Raw genomic sequence first — 18,854 nt, forward strand, 5'->3', positions numbered from 1 at the left:
GAGACAGAGCACTGTTTTGAATAAATTTTAAAAGCTCCATGTTCTGTGGTATTTGAGGTAGATTGAATAGATTGAGAAAGATTACTTAAATGTAAATCAGTTATCATAAATAAATAGGTTACATTTTTTACATGCTTTGAATTTTTAGATTAGCCATACATCTTTAGACATCTTTTTAAAGGGAATAATTATACTTAAGTTAAATATTTCTTGTTGCATGATAATTTTTATAAAATTATAAAAATGTGAGGAAGCATTATATTCTAACAAGGTTTCATTGCATATATTTAAGTTTTGCAGGGGAAAATCTAGCTTTCGTAGGTTATAGTTAACCTTGCTTGATATTCCTATGTTGATTGTTTAAACCACACAGTTGGAAATAGAATTACATTGGAATATACTAAGAAAAACTTTCTCCATGTCTCTGTGTCACTAAAATTGTACTAGTATGTCCAGACATGTCAAAACTAAAATGTTAACTTTCAACATAGGAATATTTTCACAAGATTTTGCATTAAGATTATTTCCTTTCACAAAAGGATTATGTATTTAATAATCTTGAGAAACAGTATGTTTTTAGCACATAAGGAGGCAGCACAGCATTAGAGATGAGAGCACTAACTCAAGAGTCAATTAAACCTGAATTCGAATCCCACCCAGACCCAATCCTTTCCACTTCTCTATAAACCCCATATATTACTATAAGGCTTTATTTATATGATAGCAATTATAAGGTATTAACTTTATGCCTACATGTAAAATGTTTAGGAAGCAAACAGTGAACCCTGGGCTTAGGGAATTGCCTTTACAAGTGATGAGAGATTGTTGTATTCAGAGTAAACCATGATATACTTCATGAGACTTACATGAGAAGCTCACGTGCTTATTCCATTTTTAATTTATGAAAACATTACTAGTTTTAGAAAGCACTAGATTTTAGGCAAGATTTATATATATAAGTTGTATCTCTTCTCTTTGGAGATATAAATAACACTGAGGAATATATATATGAAATCAAGTAAAAAAATCTTTCTGCAATAGAAATGTAGCTACTAAAATATTTTCACTGACATATCTCACCTCTTGGTCAAAATAGAGAATTATATGGATACTACAATAAGCTTATAATTTTTGAAGTAGAAAATTAAAATTTATGCTTATTCTAGTAAAAACATATGTTACAAATGTGATGATCTGGACATATTTACAGTAGCATCCATATCGGGCATCAGCAATTTGAGGTATGCTATGTTGTACCAATAGTGCACAAGGCTAACTCCTAGATGATATTTCTGTATCTTTGGGGAAGGATTCATTTGCTACCCTTAGAAATGGTATTGTTTTCAGAATGATTCAATGGTAAAATCCAGGCCTTCAGCCTATTAGGTCTTTCATTAATAGTAAATTACAAAATAAACTACAGAGCAGTACTTAAGCAAATGGCTCATTTGATGCATCTCACTCTCCCTATAAGAGTTTCTCTGTATAAAAAAAAAAAAAAAAGTTTCTCTGCATATGCCAAGAATTTATACATTCCGCCATTCACACAAAACGTGTTTATTACTAGCTATCAAAAACGAGCTCTTTCAGAGTAGGTCCCAGCATCCTGCTTCCCAGTGTGCCTTATTGTGCCATATGGAGCATCAAAGCTTTCTCCCTAAAAATGTGCCTTTTAAAAACTTAGTGCTAGTCTATACTCAACAAATCTTGAAAATACTTGGCTGTTTGCCTCTATCCTCGCTACTTTATAACAATTAAATTCTTATGAGTTGGCTGTTTTCTTGCTTATTATGTGTCCATCTACTTATTACAGTTAGAAAAATATTAGAGGCAAAACCAAATAGCAACATAGCCACAAAACCTTTAGGATGCTAGAGTCCTCTGGACTGATTGTGCTGCCCTTGGAAACCTTTGTTCCTTCTGATGACTGACAATTAAATATAATTACCAGGTACCTATGATTTCTTAAGATCTTACCATGAGTAAGTATAACCATAATTAAATGTAACATAAAATAATTAAATAATTTTCCCATAGAAGGAAGTTTTTCATCTTAGTCTCAAAAAGCTAGTATAAAAGCTTTTTAAAAATATAAGCTCCTCTCTTCTTTCAGTTTGAAGTTTGCATTAATTTGTAAGATTTTATTAATTCATCTATAATTATTCTCTCTTAGTTTCTCTTTTATCTTGAAATATATGTAATATAGAATTTTGAGCTTCCAAGAGGAAATAATTTTAATAGTTATTATTAATATATAACATTTGTAACTATGCTGTATCTATAGTAATTTTAATTGAATGAGGCCTTGTTAGTTTTATAGATTAAATCAAAAACTTTTTTCTAAAGATTTTATTTATTCATGAGAGACACAGAGAGAGAAAGAGAGAGACGCAGAGACACAGGCAGAGGGAGAAGCAGGCTACATGCAGGGAGCCTGATGTGGAACCTGATCCCGGGACTCCAGGATCACACACTGCGCCGAAGGTAGTGCTAAACCACTGAGCCACCCAGGGACCCCCTAAATCAAAAACGTCTAAAGGAAAACAGTGAGATGAGAGTTACCCTGCCAAATATCAAAATATGGAAAGCTGTATGGTAGTGTTGACATGGAAATAGATAATTTGGACAGAATATAGTAAAACATAAACCATGTAAAATTAGAAATTTTGTTCATGACAATATGCCATTTTGAATCGGTGAAAAAATGATGTTGGAAAAATTTTAGATCACTTAGAATATTCTGTGTTCTGTAAATAAGGTAAATTCCAGGTAGATTAACAAGCTAAATGAAGAAGGTATTAGAAGAAATAAGATTATTTTTATTATCTTGGAATGGAAAAAATCTCTAGTCAAAAAAATCCAGAATGCAAAAAAGAAAAATATTAATTGATTTAACCATAAAAATTAAAATTCTATATGAAGAAAGGTACTAAACAAAGATAAAAGACAATTGACAAAAAAGTAAAGGATTAATATGCAGAATTCTTTTTTTTTTAATACAGGGATTTTTTTAATTTATTTATTCATAGATACACAGAGAGAGAATGAGAGGCAGAGACACAGGCAGAGGGAGAAGCAGGGAGCCCGACGTGGGACTTGATCCCGGGTCTCCAGGATCACACCCCGGGCTGCAAGCGGCGCTAAACCGCTGCACCACCGGGGCTGCCCAATATGCAGAATTCATGAAGAATTCCATAATTAAGAAAAAGATGAACAACCTAATAGAAAGATAACACAAGGCATAACACAGGGCAGCGCACCAAAGCAGAAATACAGAGCTCCTTAAACTTAGCAGATCAGGTTCACACACACTATTCACTGAAGAAATGCAAATTTAAACAGTAATTTTATCCAGAAATTGATAAAAAATGTAAAAAAAATGGTTATTATGTAGTGTCTGCAAATACCTGAAGAAATGAGAGTAGGTATACAATATTGGTGGGAGTGTAAACTAGCAAATCCTTTTTATAAGGTAATGTGCCAGTATCGGACAGATTTAAACTGGGCATATCCTTTGAAATTCCAGGTACAGGAATCAGTCCTTAAAAAATACTTGCATCTATGTAAACATGTGGTAACATATGTGTCCTTGCCACCTGTCAGGTTCTTCGCATCTGTTAAAGCAGCCTCCTTCACTCTGGTTTCTCTGCCATCAGTTCTGCTCTAGTCCACTTTTCATACTGTTGTCAGAATTATCTTCCTGAAAAGCAATTATGATTCTGGCCCTGCCTACCTAAAGACTTTTGTTTTATTGTTACCTATAGGGTTTTTTTATAGTCTTTTCTCCACCTTATCAGCGATCTGCCTGTCTACCTCTGTCCTTCATGTTCTTGTGTTCCAGCCACACTGAACTCCCACTTCAATAAACTAAACGTGCTCAGCCAGCCCTTTTACAGCTCCTAGTCTGCACTCCACTCACTCATCACATATTTATTGAATGGCATCATTCTTTAAGTACTGACGATACAGCAAAGCCCAAGGTCCCTGTCTTGTTTTTTGTTTTGTTTTGTTTTGTTTGAAGATAGTAGATTATTGTTGGGAAAGTAGAATTATTGAGAGAGAGAGAGAGAGAGAGAGAGTGTGTGTGTGTGTGTGTGTGTGTGTGTGTGTGTGTGTGTGTTTAAATCAGATAATAAGTACTATATAGAAAATTAAATAAGTCCCTGTGATGATGAATGGGGGAGAACACTAGACAAGATCCTGTGAGAAAATAGATCTTAAGACCTAAAGACAAAAAAGATCCTGTCATTTAAACATCAGGAGAAAGCATTCCAAGCAGAGAGAACAGTTAGTGCAAAGACCCCAAGGCAGGAATACGTTTGGTATGTTTGAAGTAAAAGAAATGGTATGCAAAATAAAGTCAATAGTGGCAGATTTAGGAAATGTATTATATTACATATTACCAGCCACCACAGCAAACAAACTCTGCAGTCTCACAAACTTTAACATAGCAAAGATTTATTTCTTACTCACGTTACTCCTGTCAGGTGGTTTTGCAGGAAGGCTCTGCTAATAAAAATTCCACCATCTTAAACATGTGGTTTCCCAAAATCACTGAGACAGGGAAAGAGAGGGACAGAAGAACGCTGGCTCTTAACCAACTCAGCTCTGAAGTGAGCACATCATTTCCTTTCACCTTCATTGGTCATACTAGTCATATGGAATCAATCTAACTACATAAGAATCTAGGAAATATATATGGAACAAACAGTGTTTGGTAAGACCTGTCTCTGCTGCAGACAAGAACCTGATCTTCTAGGTTTTTATTAGCCACGTTGAAGGGTTTTAAGTGTGAATGAAGGACAGTGGTCAGTTTTGAAAAAAGTTACCTGATCTGATTTTTTTTCTTAAAGATCACTGTGGCTATTATGTGGAAAATGAAAGTGAGTAATATAGCTGGGGAAAAATTTAAAAGGCTACTGCAGGATTCTTATTAAGAGATAATGGTGGCTTAGACTAAGAAGAAAGAAAAAGGTGAATTTGTTGGGAGTATTTTTTTAGATTTAATAGAAGGTGCTGATGGATTGAATATGAAATATGAAGGAAAAGGTAAGAATCAGGGATGATTCTAGAGGTAGTCTGTACATGTTATTTCTTTGTTAGGATGTCCTTTCCCAGCTTCCCACCTGAAAAAAATGTTCTTCTTTCCAGACTCAACTCAAATATGATTTTTTCTGTAAGATATTTTTAATTCTCTTACAAATCAAGTCTTTCCTTTTTCTACACTCACATGACATTCTTTAAAAAAAAAAATTCTTCTTTATAACACTTACTGAATTGTAGCATAACTTCTACTTTTATCTATTTCTTCTATAAGACAATGAGCGAATGTCTTACCTGGCATATAGTTGACTAATAAAATCGTGAATGAATGGATGTACAATATGTAATATTTTTCTGATGAAAAATAGGTATATTTTTCTGGTGAATATATTACATATTGTACATCCAGTACAATTTTATTGATATATGAATTTATATGAATACACAGCATTTGAGCCTAAGGAATTTTCTTCAGTCTCTAAAACATTATTCTTGGCTATATATCTGTAATGTTTGGCTGCCATAGCTGTTGTTTTTTTTTTTTTTTTAATGGAATGAGAGGCAGCTGCAGGTACTGGCAGATTACAAAATGCATAATTACTAAAAGTAACTGAAGCATATTACAGTATAATTCAACAGGAAAAAAACATCTGGCACATGCTATGTTAATTTGTCATAAGAGAGTTTCAAAGAAAGCACTTGCTGCAGCTGGCAGATCCATCATTTTCCTGAAACGAATAGTATACCTTTGTTTTTAATTCTCTCATATAATACAAAATAGAGTCTTATGTGATTTAATCTTTAGTCATCACTAAAGGATTTCAAGCATTGAGGATTTCCCCTATGTTGTATCAACCAAAATATACATGGCTTATTCTTATCTTAAACCTTGCCTCAATAATAACAGAATGATCTGAGCAATTATAGTTAGATGATAATGCCTAAGATATTGGCCCAATTTTCAGGCTCCCATTCCTTAAGGAACTTCTCTTTTTTTATTTAAAGTATTTGTGGTATTTTCAAAGAAACTCATGCATTGTAGGGAAAACTTTGCTCTTCATAACCATACTTTTCAGTTACGTATGCCAGTGAGCTAAGAACTAAAGCACATTTCGAGTGCAAACTCTTCCTTTCAGTACGGGTTAGGTATGATATCCATTTCTATGACAGAGACAAACAGAAAAGAGTTAAGTATTACTATAAAACAGCATCTAGTGCTGACATTTTTTGAAATAATCTATATTTCCAACTCTCTCCTGAGCATGTCCATAGTTACCTCAAAATCAGTATATTAAAAACTAAACCCATTATTTCACACATAACCCAAGTTTTTATTCCATCCTGTATTTCCCATTCCATGAGTGGTAATATCTATCCAGTTGCTCAAGCAAACCTTGATTTGCTTGATGTTATCCTGAACTTCTCCTCATATCCCTAAATCAATTATTACTAATTCTATCTCCTAAATATTTCTTGAATCTAGCCATTTCCCTCCAGTAGTTCAGGCTATCAATATTGGTCATCTGGATTACTGCTATAACCCTCTAGTTTACCACAGTCATATTTCCTTACTACTTTTTCTTGCTGTAATCAGCAAGATTTTCTGATACTCAGATCTAACCATGTCACTTGTCTTCTTTTTTTTTTTTTTTTAATTTTTATTTATCTATGATAGTCACACAGAGAGAGAGAGAGAGAGGCAGAGACATAGGCAGAGGGAGAAGCAGGCTCCATGCACCGGGAGCCCAACGTGGGATTCGATCCTGGGTCTCCAGGATCGCGCCCTGGGCCAAAGGCAGGAGCCAAACCGCTGCGCCACCCAGGGATCCCTGTCACTTGTCTTCTTAAAAAAAACTCAGTGCTGGGGCGCCTGGGTGACTTAGTTAAGCATCTAACTCTTGATTTCAGCTTCTCAGTATCTAGTACTTTATAACTTCACTATGGCAATAACTGGGTCTTAGTCCTCCTTGTCTCCCTAGCACCTAGCATAATATGTGGAATGACAGGCATTCATTTCAGTATTTGTTGAATGAGGAACTTTATAGTCCCTCATTCTTTTCCTAAGATCAGCACTTAAAATTAGGTGTTGTGAAGAAAACTCACATATTACTTTGTAACTTTGAGTTTATTCTTCAAATAACTTCTTAAAATAAGCTACCCATGAATGACTTTTATACATAAAGCTCTATCTCACATTCATTTTCCTAGTAGGAATCTCCCAAATTTTGATACCACTTTGAGAATGTGTGGTAGCTACTCTGAAAACATAATCACTGAATTATCTAATTTATTTTCTTCTGAGAGCAAAAATGTAGTGAAAACTTGGAAAAGGCAAAATATAGCATATTAGAAATGTTATTATGAAATGTACTAATTAACTGATTCTGTGGAGTTTCCTAAAATTGCCTAGGCTAAAAACCACCCTGTGTGTTCCAGGCACCTTTTTAAGCCTTGTGAATATAGCTGCTCCTCCTTCAGAGCTTTCAATCTGATGCAGAGAGACAACGAGCAAAAAAAAGCAAACCAACAGATAAGATAATCTTAGATGTTTTAAATGGTATGAAGAAAACGAATGAATTGATACAATAGACAGTAACTGGGATGGAGTGGGAGCTGAAAGAACTACACAATTTTTTAAAAAGTGGTGAGAAAAGCTGGCATTTGAACTGAGGCCTGAATGATAGAAATAAATCCACTGTACAAAAAAGCCAGGAAAATATTCCGGACAGATAGGTGAATAGCAAATACAAAGCTCTGGTATTAAGAAGGAATAAACCGGCAGCCCAGGTGGCTCAGCGGTTTGGAGCTGCCTTCAGTCCAGAGTGTGATCCTGGAGACCTGGGATCGAGTCCCACGTCGGGCTCCCTGCATGGAGCCTGCTTCTCCCTCTGCCTGTGTCTCTGCCTCTCTCTCTCTCTGTGTCTTTCATGAGTAAATAAATAAAATCTTTAAAAAAAAAAAAGAAGGAATAAACCCATGTAAAAGAGAATGAAGGTATAAGATTGAGGAACTAGACATGGATCAGATCATGAGAATCTTATAGGATATTTTAGGTAAAATATTTTTACTTTAAAATATTTAAGACTATTTTAGGTTAAAGACTAAAGTAAAATAGTGGGAAATCATTGAAGAATTTTAAACACCCTTAGGTCTTTAAAAGATCACTTTACCTCTTGTGTAGAAAATGGACTTAGAGAAAGGGCAAAACTGGAGTCAGGGAGACCAGATCTTAGATTTTTGCAGTATTCCAATCAATAGATGACAGCAGCTTAGAACAGAATGATGTCCATAGAAATGGAGAGAAGTGGGCATTTATGAAATATATTAGAGAGGTAAGAAAAAAATGATGTTCAGTATAGGGAATGAGGACAAGGGAGGAGTCAAAGATGATGCCTGAGCTTAGACTTGAACATCTGGGTAGATGGTGAGGCCTTGTCCTGGGAAGGCGGAAACTTGGGGTGGTCTAGATAAGAGGCAGTTTACATTTTGGACACGTTACATTTGAGGTGCTCATTAGTGTTCCTTTACAGTCATGGAATAGATGAGATCACTTAGGGGAAATGTGCCGATAGGGAAGGAAAAAAATCTGGGACTATGACCAAGAGTGCTCTAATATATCTAAAGCTGGCCTGTCTGCTTCAACCTGTGGTATTTTTAGTTAACTGAATGAGATTTGAAACCTTAGGATGAATTTCCTTTTTTTAGTAGTCAGGTCTTTTGAAGCCATACAAAAAGTTAAGATCACAATCTTTGCAATTACTGACCATTTTGTCACGTACTTAGGCTTAAATTTCTTTTTTTAGAGAATCTTCATTTTGCCTTTTAGGTCTTGATATTAAATGATGCCACAGATATGCTTTACTAATATCTCTTGTAATTATGAGGCAGTGTGATTTGAGAGAGCATTTTGATTAAAGACTGGGTATGAACCCCATTTTTTCATTTAATCACTGCATGACCTTAGGAACATTAAATAACTTCTCTGAGTCTTTAATTCCCTTACTTAGAAGATGAGGATAATGACTACTTTTCAAGCTTGAAGTAATAAAAATAAAGTACAATAGTAAAGTTAAGGTACAGTAGAAAACTCTCTTGGCTGAGGTCCACCTAATCATATAACAACATTAATCAGTGAACTAAATTTCTGTGCAACCAATGTCCAAAGCATTCTACATGCCCTTACCTTATTCAACGTCATTCTAATGTTGTCTGTCGTCTGTCCCTTGCTTTACAAGTGTCATTATGTTTGATCCCAAACTAGGTTATGCCTATTGTATTTGTTTTGGAAATACATAAATAAATATACCAGTGATATGTAAGTACAGAAAGAGAAAGTTACTTCTTTTAAAACTGAATTGGATACTTCAGAGAATTTGCTGTTACAGTATGTTTAGACAAACTACTCTGAAGGAATAGAGGGAATACTGTAAAAATCTAGAAAACTCTGTGTTTGGATTTCTTGCCAAGTGCCTCTAAATGCTTGAACCACATTAATGGAGCCAAAAGTAGAAATAATTATAGATGATACATTATGGATGTGGTTTGTGTAAGAAAGACATTCAACACTGAAACACTCATACTTTAAAACATAAAGGTATTAAAAAAAAAATAAAAAAATAAAATAAAATAAAAAATAAAAAAAAATAAAAAAAAAAAAGAAAAGAAAACTTTGTATATTCCAAATGAAAAGTCCAGACAAAATCCTTATCCTCCCTTAGGCCTCAGACCTCTTAAAAATTTCAGGAAAACTATAGACGTCTTCCCAGAACAGACAAATACACAAGATCTTGCAGATAATTTCAGAGTGTTTAGGAGTATACCTAAAGCCTATCTGTGGATCACAGATGAGGAACCCTTGCCTTAGGTGCTTACTCTAGACTTACTTTCATCTCAGATTGATGAATTAAATGACCTATCAGTGTTGATTGTAATATTTTGCTTGCTAAAGCATTTAATGTTTTCTTAACAGAGACAGCATATATATTATTTTTGGCTAAATAATGCTGTAAAATTTTGCTTATACTGAAGGGCAGTAAATCAATTATATTTTACAACTATTTTTAAATTACATTTTGTAGGCATGGTTAGGATTTTATGTCACATACACATGAGCTATATAACTGAACTAAAAATGTTTAGGACACTGATGGGCTAAGCATTTCCCAGCAATATAAGGAATTCCACATTCTTATACACTTGTATTAAAATAGGTAGAAGATAATAATTTTACCTTAAACCATATAATATATTGTATAATATGCTCTAAATTATATAGGGAAATTGAGTATAGCTTCATTTAAATTCTTTAATTAGAATAAAATATTCTTTAAGTGCCATAAAGTCATACAGAAACAAAATGTCATCTATCTCTATACCTTCTGGCAAGCTACACTTAAGTCATCCCTGGTAGGTAAGAATGTTTCTGTTTTTAAAGATTTCCAGTGAAGAGATTATATAGCTTTACTTGGCAATTGTTTCAAGTGTAATACCACTGTGAAACTCTCTGAAAAGTTTTACGTTTATCCTAAATCACTAATGATTAGGGATTCATATATGGAACTCACCATTATGTTCTGTAATGAAGAGAAAATTTCTCACAGGTACTAGAGAGTTGGAGCATCCTCCTGCATCTTTCCTTTATTCCTGCAGTGAAACATCCTGACAAAGAAATAAGGAGTTGCAGAGCACTGACAGGCAAGCTCTAGGAAGGTCTCAGGGGATAGAGTTGGCAAAATCACTTTTCTCTCCATCCTTTAATACCTCCTAAAATTTCATTCAGAAGTGAGAGTGAAGGAAATGCTTAACTGAAAAATAACCCTTTCTTAGCCACTTCAGATCCTTTGTAGAAAAAACTAAAACATAAATAAATCTAAATAAACAAAAATAACCTTTATCTAAAATGTTTTGTGGTAGATCCCTCAATAAATGTTCATTGGACAAATAAGAAATAAAATTTTCTAACTGCCAGGTTTTCTGTAGAAGTGTAGCCATAAATCAACAAATGTTTATTGACACCCTATATGTAAAGCACTGTGGTAAATACTATGAAATTAAAAACAATCCCATTTTTAAGTTCCATTATACTTGGGGAAGAGTATGTGTGTGTGTGCATATATGCTATGTATGCTTACACACACATATAAATGAGTAATTAGCATTATAACAGAATTGCTTAAATGCCTTGGAACATAAAATAACTATAAGAGGTTTGATTTAAGAAGAGAACTGACTGGATTAAAATGAACTGGGAGGTAAGGAGGTATAGAATGAAGAGAGAGTACCTGAGTAGCTCCATCGGTTGAGCATTCGACTTGATTTCAGCTCAGGTCATGATCTCACGGTTGTGAAGTCGAGCACCCATCAGGCTCCACACTGGGCATGGAGTCTGTTTAAGGTTCTCTCTCCCTCTCCCTCTGCCCCTTCCCCTGCTTGTGTGTGTGTACATACTCTCTCTCTGAAATAAATAAAATCTTTAAAAAAAGAGAGAGAGAGAGAGAGAAGGGGGCAAAGGTAGAATCTTAAAAAGTGGGGCAGGATTTTAAAGAACAATCTAAAAAAAGAAGATACAGAAAATGACATAAACATGAGCCTAAACATATTATATATATGGTTTATATGTGAGATAGTGAGAACCTAACTGAAGTGGAAAGCTTCTATTGGAGATAAGGTTGGAAGGAGATATTATACAAAATTTTGGAGGATTTTGAATAACAGTCTGGAGAATTTGGATTATTTTGTCCAATAGCAGAAAACCACTGGAAGTTACTGCTTAAGGAAGCAAATTATTACAGTGACTTAGAAATACATTAATGATGTAGGAGATAGTATGCTGTATTAATTTAGTGCTTCTATATGCATTGTGATGCACTTTACATAATTTTTTCATTTGATATTGAGAAATCTGAGCAGTTGGCATTTGAAATAAATCTAAAAACTAAGTTATAAAAACTTGAGTTGTGATGAGGGCACTTGGGTGGGTCAGTTGGTTAAGTGTCCAACTCTTGGTTTCAGGTCATGATCTAGCAGCCATGAGATGGAGCCGCACTTCAGATTCTCTCTCCCTCTCCCTCTTCCTCTTCCTCTCCCCCCACTGTCGCATGCCCACTTTCTCTCTCTCAAATAAATGAATAAATAAAATCTTTAAGGGACGCCTGGGTGGATCAGCAGTTGAGTGTCTGTCTTTGGCTCAGGACATGATCCGGGGTTCTGGGATCAGATTCTGCATCTGGCTCCCCAGAGGGAGCCTGCTTCTCCCTCTGCCTGTGTCTCTGCCTCTCTCTCTGTCTCTCATGAATAAAGAAATAAGTAAGTAAAATCTTTAAGGAAAAAAAAAAAGAACTTGAGTCGTGATGTTAACACTATATAGAAATGAAGAAGAGATGCAAGAGACATTGCAAAGAGTCTGTTTAGGAGCAAACTTACAAGTAGCATTTAAGAGAATGTGAGAAATACAGTTCAGGTGTTTAACCTAGGCAATGAGGGCAGAGATGTCATTGATATAAAATTGGGTAGCAAGAGAAGAAGTAGGTTTTCAAGGAAATGCAAAATTTTGTTATTAGGCATGTTAGATTGGAATAAAAGGCTGAACCTTTAAGGAAGAAGTCAGAAATAAAGATATAACTTGTTAGTCTTTAAGTGAATGTGTAAATCTTTATATTCCTAGAATGCTTAATGCACAAACTTACACACATATACTCTTCACTTATTCATTCAACTAACATTTAGCAATTGCCTGCCATGTTGCAATGTAGGGGAGTGGTTAAGAGCACAGAGCTTGGAACAAAAGGGCCCAGTTTTTTAATCCTGACTCTACAACTGGACTAGCTACATGACCTAACTTTATTTTTAAATTTCTCTGTTTTTAAATTTTCTCATATGTAAAACTGAGGATCTCATAGGGTTATCATAAAAACATGAATAATTTAATCTAAATAAAACACCTAGAAGTGCCTGGCACACAGTAAGCACTATGAAAGTGTTATCACCATCATCATCATCATCACTGTTACTTGCCAAGCTCTGTCAGTACCAGATCATAAGGACACAATGATGACTAACTTGCATACGATACAGTGGGGGTTACAGAGCTTGATACAGAAGAGCATATTTACACAGATTAAAAATAAGTTAAAGTTTACAATTTGAATCTTTGTGATCTTAAATTTTGTGGGAAATTATTACTATCTAATAGCACTTGTCAGAAATTATTATATCATATAAAATATCATGGATTATTTAGGTATCAAACTATGCAGTAGGTGTTTTCTGAAGAAGTTTTATATAAACTAAATGTTGGCTAACTTTATAAATGGGTTCATTATATTATCTTAATCTCAGTAGTACTCAAAGGTTATTTTGCATCAGCACTAATATGCATAAATTTCCCTGTAATTACATTTGGCCTAAAAGACTGGTCACTTCAGTTCTTTTGCCTTTCTACATTTAGTTATGTTGAGGAGCAGCAGTAATTTTAAGTTACATAAATTGAAAGTAAGTACAGTAATTTATTCTACATTATTATTACCAGCAAAGGAAAGCAAAGATAAAAAAAAAATTGGGGTTTGTCTGTCATGGAATCAATGATAGATACTAAGTCTCCTCATAGTCCATGTCATTTATGGATGAAGCCATTTCCCTCTTTGTTCTGTTATGGCAACAATTATCTTTTAACCACCATATACCTTGTACTTGGCACACAGTGTTCAGTAAATATTTGTGGAATTGATTTGTGGATGACATTATTTTTTGTTGTCTCCTGTGTATTTGTAATGAATTGCTGTTCATACACCTATAGAACACTTAAGAGGCTTACCATGTTTTTAGGCTGTGCAGTTCATTTGGAAAAAATTCAAAGCTGAAGTTATTTTAGAAGTGTTAACCTGTTGATTTATTTAAGAAGCAGAAGGTCAGAAGATAAAAAAACAACCCTGAATTAACTGAGTATTTTAATACTCAGAAATCTGATCTTTTTAAAAATTAGTTTTAAGACTATCTGCATCTAACCTGGGACACTTGAAATTATGTTTGGCCAAAAGCAAGATAATGCTTATATGTTGGGGGGAATTAAAAAAAAAAAAAAGACAGCCAGCTCTATGCTTAAGATAAATCGAGCTTTAAAAAAAAAAAAAAAAAGATAAATCGAGCTATTAAAGCATAAAGGATATGAATATATAAGATATAATGTATATACAACCAAAACACAAATACCAATTCTGTATATACTACACTGAAATGTTGGAGTGGAAATTTAATATTACCTTAAATTTCCAAGAATTGAGCTCCTCTAAGAAGCACTGTATATGAATCTTAAAAATGCATACTACAGCTAAGAATCTCAATAGCTTATGTAATTTTATAATAACAAATACTTTATCGATTTAATATGAATCTATGTTCATTTTAATGGCAAATAATTCCTCAAGATAATAATATTGAAAACAAATATTCGAGTGCTTTTAGAATATATGTGTGTGGGTTTATTTTGCTTTTTTCGTGTGGTAAAATAAACATAAAATTCAACATTTTAACATTTTTATAGTTGTGATAAAATACACATGAAACTTACCATCTTAATCATTTTTAAGGATACAGTTCAGCGGTGTCCAGTGTATTCACATTGTTGTACAGCCAATCTCCAGAATACATGTGCACTTTTTAAAGAAAGAAATGAGTCCTTTAAAATATGGCCTATTAAAAAGAGACTTTATTTTGCACATAGAAAGGTATTTTTGTTCAAAACATGAACATATATCTCAAAAAGATTCTATTTTGTTAGATTTTTGAACAATGATATTAATGGCTTGGGGGTGGGGGGGCACTGTCTCTTGATTAATAGGAGTGAGCTGAGTCGACAGAAACTTCATACCCAAGAGCTGCTTTCTCAGCTGGAAATGGCAAATGAAAAGGTAGTTGAGGTAAGATAATGACTCTCCCGGGGAGTACTTTCTGCTGCAGCTTGATACACATGTTATAGAATTTTACCTGAGCCAACTCCAAATTAATTCTCTACTTGGAAATGACCATACAGAGGTGAGTACTCCTTGTAGAGAAATCATCCATAACCTAAAAGTCCACATTTTATAATGTGAATAAAAGCTTTGAAAGTCAGTGATTCATCATATGTAAATGACAAAAGGTAGAGCTCTTATTTCAGTTTCACCAGTATAACTTGTGCTGTGTTGCAGAAAATCTGTTAAGATCCCCTTCATTTCTAAGCATGTCTAAGTCTATATTTTTTAGCCTGGTCCTCTTATTTTGTTTTAATTCAATACATAAGATGTGTAGAAATTACTTTCACTACTGGAATATATTAAAATATTCCTTCAGATTAATGCTTTAGAACTAAATTCAACAAGAGCTCATCATTTTCTCTTTGAATTTTTAAAAAAGTAAACAATTTATAGATTATGACTAGAGCTTTCTAGAACTCTAGTTCTTCATTTCATGTTCTAACTTCGAATTTATTAGTTGGAATTTCATCAATAGGCTATATGGTCTGCTATGTTTTTGTGGCCATCTGTAGAAACTGTAGTGAAATCATTACTCTCAAGTTTCAAAGCATTATAAATTGATATGAGCCATTTAGAAAACAAACAATAGCCAGTAAAATACTTGTTGTCGTTTTTTGTTTTTTTTTTTTTTAAGATTTTATTTTTTCACAAAAGACAGAGAGAGGCAGAGACACAGGCAGAGGGAGAAGCAGGCTCCATGCAGGGAGCCCGATGTGGGACTCGATCCCGGGACTCCAGGATCACGCCCTGGGCCAAAGGCAAGGCGCGAAACCGCTGAGTCACCCAGGCGTCCCTCATTGTAGTTTTTAAAACTTCTAGGAATCTGTACTTAAGGAAATAATGTAAAATATGAAAAAAATCACAGATATTCAGAATAATGGAAGATTAAAAGCAACCAAAATGATCAGTTGAAAAAGAACAGTTGCATATATTATGATTTATCTAACCTGGACTGTTCCTTAACCATTATGGTAGCAGCATAGAAAAATGCATATTGTATGTGGTCTGATGGTACCTATGAAAATGATTATTATGGATGATGAAATTTCCCCCCCAAGTTTTCTCTAATGCTAATGATGTGCCTTTTAAATTTAAGACTACATATTTAAATATCTTAGTAAATTGAAACAGCCAATATAGTTCTCTTCATAAAATTTAATTTTGCTTTTGGGCACAATAAGAAATATATAAGCTCATTTTAGCAGATTATTGTTTTGTCAGTATTTTATATTACTAGGCATGACGTTCACTGTTATCACTTATATGTTAGGACCTGGGAACTAATTCTTCATAGAAGGTGTGTTTTTCTTACTGTTCCTGATTAGACTTGGTGTTATTCTCTCAATTCAGACAAGTGTCAGAAAACCACATAATAATTTTAGTTGAACAAAAACTTTTTTTTTTCAGGCTAGTAAGTATGGAGACGACTAGTACATTTTTTTAATTGATAGTTTCCTTGAACTTGTCTGTATGACAGCATGTTGTGACAAATTTATATTCGTGATGTCTGGGTAGTTCCCTGAAGCTGTTCTAACAAAGTGTGATAAATTTGGTGGTTTAAACAACAGAAATTTACCGTCACTCAATTCTGGAGGCCAGAAGTCCAACATCAAGAAGTCAGAAGGATTGGTTCCCTCTGAGGGCTATGAGGAAGAATCTCTTCCATGCCTCTCTCGTAGCCTCTGGTGTCCTCTGTGTCCCTTGGTTTGAGATGGCATTTTCCCTGTGTCTTATGTGATCTTCCCTTTGAACATGTCAGTCTCTGTGTCCAAATTTCCGCTTTTTATGAAGAGACTAGGCATATGGATTAGGATCCACCCTAAAAACCTCATCTTACCTTAATTATCAGCAAAGACCCTATTTCCAAATAAAGTCACATTCATAAGTACTAGGGGTTCAAACTTCAACATCCTTTTTTAGGGACATAATTTAATCCATATTAATGCCTAGTAACTGTTGATGATCCTAATATCCTCTAGAGTATACAAATGTATTGAGGAGCAAGTAGAAACAGAGTTCTTCCCCCTTTTAAGTAACACTTTTAACATACAAATCATTTAAGACAAATCTCTCTCTTAAATCACAAATTTTATAATGAATATTTTCTGTTCTTCCACCTTAATAACGGCAGCATCACAATTTCTCTAGAAGCTTGCTCTCAGTTAGTAGTTCTGAATCACTAGCAAACAACATCAACACCTAAGAACTCAGTAGGAGTGCAGATTCTCAAAATTCATCCCATCCTACTGAAGCTCTGGTCGTGAGGTCCAGCAGTCTGTGTTCTCACATTCCAGGTGATTTTGAAGCAGTGATCTAGCATTTCAAGGTTAATATCAAATATTGAAAATCTTGGTCTTCTGATTCACTTTGATTTTGGATTTAATTCACTTTCTTTGGTAACATGTAGGGGGGGGGAAACAATTTAGTCAAAGTGTAAAACCAGTTTTGAACTTCGAAGTTCATAATTTGAAAAAAATGTAAATTTGGAGATCTATTATCTTTGCATTTTATAAGGGGTAAAGTGATACTCCAATTTTTCATTGATTATTCCAAAAAACCTTTCTGTGTCGCATATGGATTTCTAATTTGTTTGTTTTATGTTTCTCCAAACAGAATGAAAAACTAATTCTAGAGCATCAAGAAAAAGCCAACAGACTTCAAAGGCGTCTAAGTCAGGCAGAACAGAGAGCAGCTTCAGCTTCTCAGCAGGTAGGGAGCTTCCTCATTATCCCTGGAGAGTAAGTAGTCTGAGTAGATCAAAGATAAGAAAAGTTCCTCAAAAGTTCCCAGAGAACTAGCAGTTTTATTTTTACTTGATTAAACTATTTAAAATTAGTCTCTTTAATATTTCAGGTTGAAAAAGTAAACTTTAAAAACAGAAATAGACATGGGTCTCCTAAATTGACACCTAAATCTAGAACTGTGCTGTCCAATATGATAGCCACTAGCTGTAAGCAGCAGTTTAAATTTAAATTATTAAAATTAAGTAAATTAAAATCTGAAATCCTCATTACACTTGCTGGATTTCTTTTTTATTTTTTTTATTTTTTAAAGATTTATTTATTCATGAGAGACACACAGAGAGAGAGAGAGAGAGAGAGAGGCAGAGACACAGGCCGAGGGAGAAGCAGGGAGCCTGACATATGGGACTCGATCTCAGGTCTCCAGGATCAGGCCCTGGGCCAAAGGTGGCACTAAACTGCTGAGCCACCCGGGCTGCCCTCTTTTTTATTTTAAAGATTTATTTATTTGAAAGTGAGTGCACGTGCAAGTTGGGGAAGGGGCAGAGGAAGAGAGAGAAAATCTCAAGGTGACTCTGTGCTGAACACAGAGCCCAGTGTGGGGCTTATCCCACGAGCCTGAGATCATGACCTGAGCGAAAACCAAGAGTCAGATGCCTAACTGAATGAGCCACCCAGCTACCCCACACTGGCTGGCTTCAGTAGCCATGTGTAGCTATGGTCCTCATATTAGACAGCATAAATAGAACTCTATGATCACAAGAAGCTCTCTTGGATAGCATTGCTTTACAATTTTGTTCTGGGGCAGCCCGGGTGGCTCAGCGGTTTAGCACCACCTTCAGCCCAGGACCTGATCCTGGAGACCCGGGATCGAGTCCCATGTCGGGCTCCCTGCATGGAGCCATGGAGCCTGCTTCTTCCTCTGCCTGTGTGTGTGTGTCTCTCTCTCTCTCTCTCTCTCTCTCTCTCTGTGTGTGTGTGTGTGTGTGTGTGTGTGTGTGTGTCTCATGAATAAATAATAAAATCTTTAAAAAAATTTTTTTGTTCTGTCTAGGCATGT

At 34.7% G+C, this 18,854-nt stretch overlaps 1 protein-coding gene and 1 long non-coding RNA gene across 7 annotated transcripts in view; one reads left to right on the forward strand and one right to left on the reverse strand.

Annotated features, from left to right (window-relative positions):
- The window catches only part of LOC140611674 (uncharacterized), a 45,141-nt gene extending 36,787 nt beyond the window's left edge, over positions 1-8,354 (reverse strand). For all 4 annotated transcript variants that reach the window (XR_012012796.1, XR_012012799.1, XR_012012800.1 and 1 more), the window contains exon 1: positions 8,214-8,354. This is a non-coding gene — a long non-coding RNA (uncharacterized lncRNA). The remainder of the gene's footprint in view (positions 1-8,213) is intronic.
- The window catches only part of SCLT1 (sodium channel and clathrin linker 1), a 177,758-nt gene that overhangs the window by 154,789 nt on the left and 4,115 nt on the right, over positions 1-18,854 (forward strand). For 2 of the 3 annotated variants that reach the window (XM_072788386.1, XM_072788387.1), the window contains 2 exons: positions 14,879-14,957; positions 17,667-17,762. In XM_072788386.1, the coding sequence (XP_072644487.1) occupies positions 14,879-14,957; positions 17,667-17,762 (175 nt within the window). The remainder of the gene's footprint in view (positions 1-14,878; positions 14,958-17,666; positions 17,763-18,854) is intronic. The other variant, XR_012012784.1, reaches the window with a different exon arrangement.

This window comes from Canis lupus, chromosome 20 (genome assembly GCF_048164855.1).
Source record: "Canis lupus baileyi chromosome 20, mCanLup2.hap1, whole genome shotgun sequence".
NCBI classification, from domain to species: Eukaryota; Metazoa; Chordata; class Mammalia; order Carnivora; family Canidae; genus Canis; species Canis lupus.